The sequence below is a fragment of the Crocodylus siamensis genome, chromosome 2 (genome assembly GCF_052110815.1).
Source record: "Crocodylus siamensis isolate JL-2025a chromosome 2, ASM5211081v1, whole genome shotgun sequence".
Lineage (NCBI taxonomy): Eukaryota > Metazoa > Chordata > Crocodylia > Crocodylidae > Crocodylus > Crocodylus siamensis.
The window spans coordinates 62,175,342-62,185,085 of record NC_143396.1 but is presented as its reverse complement, the minus strand read 5'-3'; the positions used below and the strand labels follow the sequence as shown (position 1 = coordinate 62,185,085).

The following is a 9,744-nucleotide window of genomic DNA, read 5'->3' as shown; positions in this document are numbered from 1 at the left end:
ATCTGAACTACATCTGCCAAAACCCAGTACAAGCATGAGACAGACATGATAACTTCATTTCATCATTGTTGCAAGGCCCTTTTTTAACAATTAAGGCATATTAAACTTTCAAGATAAAAACATTTTAAACCTTCATGTTTTTCTAGCTACGTTACATATAATCCTTATGCATATGCATCAAAGTCATTAGGCAGTTGCTTTCTCCACTCATAGGTAGCCAGGTGCTGCCCTGGCAATATTTTTTCCTTATTCAATGTACAGTAATCATATTGTCTGCAGAAGCCTCCTGTAGAGATAAAAATTGGAACACATATGTATTTGTTCAACAACACTGAAAAGTGCCGTCTCTAGGAAGTATAGGTAAAGTTGATTAGATTGTACTGTATACTTAACATTGAATAATGTACTCTTGTAAAAACACTCTTCAAAATTATTTAACTTCCCATGATATTGTCACAGAATGTGCAGAAAATCTTTAGTGTTATCTTTTCCTGTCACATGACTAGTGCAAACAACAAAAAAAATCTTATCTTTTCATTTCTTTTCTGGTACTTTATTAAATAGCATAACCGGTTCAGCACCCAGACTTTAAAGCCTCCACTTGGAAAGGTTGATGTTTTGTATTTCACTCTCCATACGGCAGCTACAGTATGACACAAGAACAAATTTATTGCTCATAATAGCAAATTAATATCAGAGGGTATAGGATGTTTTAAAAACATTATCTGGTATAGAGTCACATATGTTAAGTAATCCAGAAGAGCTCCTTACTGCCAGGAACTTTTCCCCTTGAGTTAACATCTTTGGGGGCTCAGTAGACTACACCACCTAAATTGTAGCTGTTTGCTCTAGTGTATGTCCTGCAATTTAGTACTGAACTGAATTAATTAAAGTTTGATCTTGAACTAAAAGTCATGTCAATAAAAATACTTGATGTGCATTTCAAACGTTTTAGGTATCTCTAAGTAATCAGTGTACAGGCTACTTGAGAAATCGGTGCTATATAGATTATTCAACTTTGATCTATTTCTTTGATTTAACACTGCAATTAAGAAGATTTGGTTCAAAGAGAAAGCTCATTGGTAGATGTTTTACACTGATGTGATAATGTTTACACAGATGTGCTTTGAAATCTCGATTATGGTGGATTTTTGGGTCCCACCACATGACAGACTCCTGTTATCTGAAAGGTAAAATAATATAACATCTATCTGTAACAGTCTTAAGAGCAGGTCTGCCAGGGCTCTCTTATGAGGTGATTTATCTGATCATTGTATTTAGCGTTAGTTTTTTTCAGTTTTAAATCCCTCCACAGTAAATCACTTGCTTTAAAGAACCCTTTTTATAATTCAGGTGCACACAGGAGCAGTACTTAGGACTGCAATGATGAAAAGGTGTAGCATTACCTGCTTTAAAGCACCTGCCAATTAATTAGCCCATACTCTCCATAGCAAATAAAGCAAAGCAGTCAAATCCATTTGATCTCCTAGATTTAGACTGTGATTGAAAAGACCATGGAGTAAGACTGAAAAACTAATCTTTTATGATTCTCTACAACTTTTTGTTCAAATGAAAGCTTAAACCCGCCCAGTGACTTTCTTAAACTTTTGAAAGATTTAACTATGAAAGATCTTTGAGCTTTACACCACAATCCATTGTTTTGGTACTGGTGAGGCAACACGTTTGCAGTACTTGCACGTTAACGAAAATGCCATAAGATGTGCTATGTGCTTTTAGATGAAAATTAAACAAACAAAAATCAATGAAGTATGTTGTAATTGATTCTTGATTGTTTTAATGTGTTTTTCAACTGTATGGCTGTCTTGTTATTCTTTTGAAAGAAAAAGATGTATCTTCCCAGATAGAACAGGTCACCAGAGACCTACAACAGGTTAAAAATCTTGTTATTCTTACAAGCATTAAGTCATATTTTATATGATTCTCCATTATAAATCTGTTATTATCTGTATACTTTATAATCTCTATTAACCTATTCTTAATCACACACTATGGTGAAGGAGACAGGTAAACATCTCTCCCTTTCAAGACAAGCATTTGGCACAAGTTGTCTTCCTTCATCTCTGAGAGATTGAAAAGCATCCATCACAAGTTAGAGGCCTTCCACTGATACTTGCGGTCCATACCAGGCTGGAATCCATTCATTTTACATCTGTGATAAATTAAATACTCGGGAAAACTGTGCAGAGGAGGGGAGATGGAAAACCCAATTCTTCCAGTCAATACCAGGCTGGATTAATCAATTAATTTTAAGTCTATGATAAATTAAATACTGGGGAAAATTCTGCAGAGGCGGGGAGGTGGAAAACCCTCCCTGATTATGCCAATTTCTTCTTCAAAAAAAATCCCCTCCTTGTAACTTAAGTGATAAAAGGAAGGGGTAATGCATGTACATTTTATTAGCGTTTTAAAATCAGGGAGTGAAACTGTCAGATCTTTGTTGTTGCTTTCAAGTGTGTCTGGGCAGGTCTAACCCTCAGGTAACGCCCTTTCTCCTTCTTCTCTCTTCCCTTCCCTTGCACCTGTCCATGTAATGCACAGCAAACTCTGAGCAACTGTGGAGTCCAACCCTCCTCCTCCTCCTCCTGCAGTCCCTGCCAAGCCGGGCTCCTTTTTGCTGCAATCTATCATTTTTGGAAAGCTTCACATCAAAGGAGGCCAAGCAGCAGCATCAACAACAACAAGAAGGGGGCGGGGGCTGTTCAACCTTGGATGCCAAGTGTGTGTGTGGGTGTGTGTGTGTGTGTGTGTGTGGGGTGTGTATGGGTGTGTGTATGCATGTGGGGGGTGTCTGTGTATGGGTGTGGGGGGGATCTATGTGGGGGGTGTATGGGTGTGTGTACATGGGGGTGTCTGTGTGTGGGTGTGTGTGGGGTGGTATATGTATAAGTGTCTGTGTTGGGGGTATGTGCAAGGAGTATGTGTATGGGTGTGAGGGGTGTGTCTGAGTGTGTGTGTGTATGTATGAGTGTGTGTGTGTATGCATTTGTGTGTGTGTGTATGTATGAGTGTGTGGGTGTGTGTGTGTTGGGGATGTGTGTCTCTGTGTATAAGTATGCAGGTATAGGTGTGTGTGGGTGGTGTCTGTGTATGTGTGTGTGTGTGCCTGGGATGTGTGTCTCTGTATAGGTATGTAGGTATGGCTGTGTGGGTGTGTGGGAGTGTGTGGCTGTGTGTGTGTATAGGTATGTGTGTGTGTGTGTATGTGTGTGTGTGTGTGTGTGTGTGGCTGTGCGTGTGTGTGCACGCGGGGGCGGATCACTTCCACGGCCCGCGCGCGGGGCACCGCCGGGAGCTCCCCATGGTCACTGCAGCCGGGAGCAAGGTGTGAGGAGAGGAGGGAGATCGGTTTAAGATTTCAAACGACCGCCCCCCCCCCCACTCCGCCCCGATTAGCATATGTCAGGGGGGACCGCCCGGGCGCGCGCCGCGGATATAAGCGCCGCTCCGAGGGGCTCCGTCTCCCGAGACTCGGCCCGGGCGGGTGCGCAGCCCGCCGCGGACTCCCACATGCCGGGGCGGCGCGGGGGCTGGGCAGCGAGGCGAGCTGCGGCCGCGGGGCAGAGCGCTCCCCGCCTGGGCGCGCCCGGGAGCCTTTAGCCCGCGGCCTCTCCCGCGCCGAGCCTCGCCGCGCCCGCCGCTTCATGGCTCCCGTCGCCCCAGTGGGCGGCTTTCTGGGCGGCTTGGAGGGCTTAGGGCAGCAGGTGGGCTCCCACTTCCTGCTGCCTCCCGCCGGGGAGCGGCCGGCTCTGCTCAGCGACCGCCTGGCGCCGGCGGAGCGGGGAGCCCGCGGGGTCGGCGGGGCGGCGGCCGGCGCGGATCTAGCCCACTTGCAAGGCGTGCTGCGCCGGAGGCAGCTCTACTGCCGGACCGGCTTCCACCTGCAGATCCTGCCCGACGGCAGCGTGCAGGGCACCCGGCAGGACCACAGCCTCTTCGGTAGGTAGCGGCTGCCCGCCGCGCGCCGGCTCGGGTCCCGGCGCTGCTGGCCTCCGCCCCCGGCCGCCCGTGAGAGCGGGCAGGGATGGAGCGCGTCGGCAGCGCGTGGGCACACGTGCGGCGGGCCACCCCGGTGCGGCTCTGGCGATCAGCGCTCCCCCGTGTCCGGGAAGCAAGCGGGGAGCCGTAACCTGCGCGGCCTCGGGGCTGCTTACAGCTGGGGCCATAGGAGGGCACGGTTCTTCCCTGACCTGGGAGACAAGTTATAGGGAGTATTTCTAAAATGCGTGGCACTCGTCTTTAATTAGTAGTTGATGCAATGTGATATTTCAATATTTAGATGACATCAGGCTCCTAGTGACCGAGCCTTGGACCAAATACTTGGGTTACGGAAAGGACCCAAATTACTTGAATACCCTACAAGAGCAAAGGGAAGGGGATGTATGAATTGTCTTCTTTGAGACTGCTAATCATGTCAACAAAATGTCCCCAAGCAAACTTGAATTTGGTTCATACCTCACATTCGACTGTGCAGGAGTAAAAACACAACCCCTCTGAACAGATGTGAAGGTATGGTACTTTGCTTGCAAAGCCAAAGGGAAAGGGCTGGCGGAGAGCATCCCCCGAGCCTGGGAACAGTTTCCTGATCTGTTAGGAGTAAATGAGAAGGTTGCTGGTTGTAGCTGTGTAGATCTAAGGACACAGGCAGGGAAGGTTCTTTGGGTAGATGTTATCTCTTTTAAGAGACCACCTAAACCGTTGGAAAAATGGTTCTTTGCAAGCTTTTCAGGCACGAACACCCTTCTTCAGGCAATGGGAGGGATGCATGTGGGCACTGCTGCCTTATCTGAACCAGCCTGTTGTTGTGGATCACCAGAGGGCTTTTTCTGTGTATTGATTTAGCAGCCCTAAGAAAGGTGATTACAGTGTTCTCTGCCACCCTTCCCATAGTCAAAACAATTGGCTGGAATGGCTTGCAAATGAATTCTTTATAACACGTTGAAGTGCTGATGTTTTCAGAACTGAGAGAACTGTAGTTGAACAGCAAGTTCTTCACAGAAGGGAGACTTCCTCCAGCATGTAAACATGAAATAAATCATCACTCAAAAAGAAACAAAAAAGTTCAGTCCCAGATCAAACATTCACAGTGCTCTTCCTTTATTCTATCACTGTTCTCTACAGGTTTGTCTGATGTGGTCTCTTTGTGGGTTGAATCACCTGCTATTATAGCTTTTTAAAAAGGATGGCTTTGAAAATGATACTAGAAAGACAAAATACCTCCACATCTTTTCTTTTTCTGTTTCTCTCTCTCTCTCTCTTTTAAATAGATCTTTAACATTAGGAACCAGAAAGTCTGTGATGATTTATAGCGAGCAGACAGTTGTTAATGTCTACTTCTAGAGAATTTATTTTGTTGGCCACTTAGCCTAATAGATCCGTCAAAACTCAATTAAAATTTAAAGAGGCAACAAGTATGATTAAAATGATAGATACAAAACTATTTTAAAGAACTTTCCGTGTCTTCACATCTGTTTAGAAGGTTTGTGTTTTCACTTTTGCACAGTAAAATGTCAGGTATGAATCAAATTCAACTTTGCTTGGGGATTTTTTGTTTACATCATTAGAAGTTTTACAGAAGACAATTCATTCCTTCCCTTTCCTTCTCTTCAGTAGGGTATACAAGTAATTTGGGTCCTTTTTGTAACCCGAGAATTTGGTGAAATGCTCTGTCACTAAGAGCATGATGTAATCTAAATACTGAAATATCACATTGCATCAATTAATAATTAAATATGAATACCATGTATTTTGGAAATAATTTCATATAACTTGTCTTCCAATTCAAATGGCAACTATATTCCATACATATCAAACATTTTGCAATTTTTAAATATAGAATGTACATGCAACATAATTTTTACACCTGCAAGGCTACATAGGAAATTACAGGAGCAGGGTTTTCATGAAATACATGGCAAATATTCTTTTATGGTATGGGAAGATTCTCTGGTGTGACATTCCCATTTGTACTTTTATGTCCATTTACATGATACTATTAGTCTGACTTTTGCATTATAATATTATTAGTTAAAAGGGATTTTAACCTGGATTTTTTTCTAAGATCATTCTGCAGAGAAAGTGAAGTATATTTTTAGACAGTTCAAACCAATGCATGAAAAGGGACCTTGGCAAAAAAGAGTATAATCATCTAGTATTAAATTCTTTAAGCCATCAGTGACAGAAAAAAATTGTTCTTAACCAAGCCTTAACAAATGTTCCTGAAAATAACATTTCTTTTTGGAGGCTTCAGAGAGTGCCTTGAAGTAAAGTTTGTATGAAATTCAGGTCAATGTTTGAAATGATAAATAAAAGCATTGTCTCAGAAAGAAAGGAGGCCACATTTACTTTAATGTATTAAACAAATAGCCTCATGTGCTTCTATCTATATTTTGGTATATTTCTGATTTTAACCGACCTGTGTCTTAACCCAGTCATCCTCCTTTTGTGTGCATTCAGGTATCCTTGAATTCATGAGTGTGGCAGTGGGACTGGTCAGTATTAGAGGTGTGGACAGTGGCCTTTACCTCGGAATGAATGAAAAGGGAGAACTCTATGGATCTGTAAGTATTGTCTTCACATCAGCCAATCCACATTTTGGTTTTAGGCATAACACGTTGATTCATTTATTAACAGTTGGCAACAACCTCCCCCCCCTTAGAAAACCACTGAAAAGGTGAAATATGCTGACTTCCTTTCCAGCTAAAATGATGCATATCATTTTTGTCATTCCATCATCCTCAAACCTTTAGAGTGTTGAGTCAAATATTATACACATGAAGAACATTTTTGTAAGCTTAAAAAAGAAGAGAATTACATAGAAATATTCCTCCTAATAAAATACATAAAAAATAAATTAAAGTAACTAGTCTTAAAAAATCTTTGAAATCACTAAAGTGACATAGTAGCAGATTTTTTATTTAATGCCAACTCTACAAATCTATCATGCTTAATATGTTATCAGAAATATTTCAGAGTATTTTCAAACCTTTGAAAGTAATAACACTCTGTGTCATCCTTTCTTCCTCCACTATCTTGGGATAATAAAACTTGTACTCCAACACCAGTTTCAAGCCTAACACATTTATTCCAATCCTTGTTCAAAAAGATTGATTTGTATCATCACCATGCCTGCTTCTTATAATACATTGCAAATGCTTAACATTTTCTAAACCAAAAGGAAAAAAAATATATGAATTACCATTATTTGTGACTCATATCATAAATCCTCATTGTCCTGTACTGTTTGTTTTGGGCCTCAAACATTTTGTATGACTGAAGGGATTTAGGTTAGGGCATCAAACATATGGCCTGTGGCTACTGGAAGTTGGGGGCATGGCCGGCTGCAGAATTCAGGGTCCCTGGACCCCAGCGGATAATAGGACTATCATGAACAGCCCCCTAGATCTGTGCTGCTGCCCAAATGCAGCCCTGCACTGTTGCATGCCTCTAGATCTATGCAACTACATGTTCTTGGGGGATGTGCTGCTGTCTACCACCAGACCTGTTTTGCCACCCAATTGTGGCTTCTTGCTGCCACCTGGCCACAGACCCAGACTGTCACCCTAACTTGGCTCTGTGCTTCTGCCTGACTGTGGCCTCTCAGATCTGACCCTGGAGAACCCCTGCCTTCCAGATCCAACCTGGGGCCTAGAGTGAGTTTGACATCACTGGTTTAGATGGACTGGCATTTGATTAAATTAATCATAAGAATTAAAATTGGAGCTGGGAAAGTAACTTCAGGCATACCAGAAAAACTCTAAAGTTACTTTCCCGTCTTCAATTGTAATACCTTTCTCATCTGTCAAATTGTACTTTTGTCTACACTTTATGTACAAATGTACATGGACCAGCATGATAATATCCGACAGGGAGGTATAATCCATTTTATACTAGATATATTTGCTCACTATATCTATCCTTATAGTAACCTAAAGTGTTATTTTTTTTACTGCTTAAAAGAAGACCACTTGAGAATATATCCTCATGTCTTTCATTTTACTTCTGCTCATATGTCCATTGCTCAAATCTTAGGCACCATCCAAAGTATGGTCTTTCTAGGGTTTTATAGATACTGGAGATGTAAGTTTTAATTGAATCATGCATGACTAATACCTTCAACAATACTACCTTAATGGGACTTCAGTCCAAAATTATGCATGATGTAGTGCAGTTTGAGTACTGATAAAAGAGAAATTTGGCCTTGTGTGCTTAAGTTTCTCAGCTGCTGTAAACCAATCCACATGCAGCAAACAGGGACACCTTTACCATCCTCCTTGGGATGATTGTATTAAAGAATGGCTGAACAAAAAGTGAACATAAAGTCCAGCTCAGTTTGATTATCAGTGTGTCCCTGTATTGGAATATTCTGAGAAATTTTGTCATTAGTTACTGAAAGGGCTCTGATGTTTTATTTTTATATTTCTTTCATTTTCTAGGAGAAACTAAGTTCTGAATGCATCTTCAGGGAACAGTTTGAAGAAAATTGGTATAATACTTACTCCTCCAATGTGTACAAGCATGGAGACTCGGGTCGGCGATACTTTGTAGCACTTAACAAAGATGGTACTCCCAGAGACGGGGCACGATCCAAAAGACACCAGAAATTCACACACTTTCTACCGAGGCCAGTGGATCCAGAGAGAGTTCCAGAACTCTATAAAGATGTATTAAGATACAGTTAAATGGGATATGTGTTCAAAAGGAAACAAAACCAAAACCTGTTCTGTCTTACCACAGCTTCCATGGTAACACAGTCATGAAGAACATTCAAGGCTCTAGGAGACTGGATTTGAAGAAGCTGTCTTAGTGGTAGCCAAGCCTCCTTTTTTTAATAATTGGATGTAGGAGACAAAGCCTTAATGTTTAGGATGGAACAAGCCTCTTTTAAGTTTGCTGACACTTGTGCTGGCCAGTAGGCAGTGGGAAGTTTGAATCCCATTTATTTTAAAATACCAAACTAGTGGCTAGCTTCTCTGGATTACTTATGATCCATAAACTAAAGCAAAATTGACTACCTAAATCATGTGGAGTTGGACAATAGACAAGAAGTTGGAAGAAACAGTAAGGAATAAACTGTAAAATAGTGATAAATCCTGAGAACTGTACATGAAGGTGAAGTGCTCTACTGCTAGTGATGGAACTCGGAAGTCAGCGCATCTTAGTCAGAGCTGGAACTTTTCTTCAGGATGGACCTATTTATACATCTTCAGATTGCATATATTTATTTTATATATTTATTTATTAAAGAGTTTATTTTTTACTGGGATATGAAGAGAATACAAGCCTCAATGCGATCAAAAATCATTTACAGTGCCAATATTTACTTTGAGGTAGTGTCATGGTACAAAAATGATATTACATCATAATGCATTCAAAAACAAAATATCTTATTTCATTGTTTATAGATTAGGTTATATTTTTATGCACATGCAGTTGCCTCAAATCTTCATAGGCTGGAAAGAATGCTGGTTGCTTTTCACCTATGAGAATGCCTTACACAGACTTGTACTGACTTCAAATGCACATTTACAAGAGAATTAAAACATTTCACTTTACTGGATTTACTGTCATTCTTTAAGTGAAGAGTTTTCTAATGTACAAGAACCTTTGCAGTACTGGAAAAGCTTTCAGAACCATATTCAAGTAGTATCTAATAAAACATTTTTCTTGGCATTTGAAACCCTGATTCAGGGGTGCATGACATTCTCACCAAAGTACTCCTGGTGA

The 9,744-nt window shown here is 41.5% G+C and overlaps 1 protein-coding gene across 1 annotated transcript; it reads left to right on the top strand.

Annotated features, from left to right (window-relative positions):
- Positions 1 to 3,501: 3,501 nt before the first annotated feature.
- Positions 3,502 to 9,541, top strand: FGF20 (fibroblast growth factor 20). Its single transcript, XM_090034709.1, has 3 exons — positions 3,502 to 3,957; positions 6,475 to 6,578; positions 8,454 to 9,541. The coding sequence occupies exons 1-3, from the start codon at positions 3,663 to 3,665 to the stop codon at positions 8,697 to 8,699; spliced, it is 645 nt and encodes a 214-aa protein (XP_089890835.1). The 5' UTR covers positions 3,502 to 3,662; the 3' UTR covers positions 8,700 to 9,541.
- Positions 9,542 to 9,744: the final 203 nt, after the last annotated feature.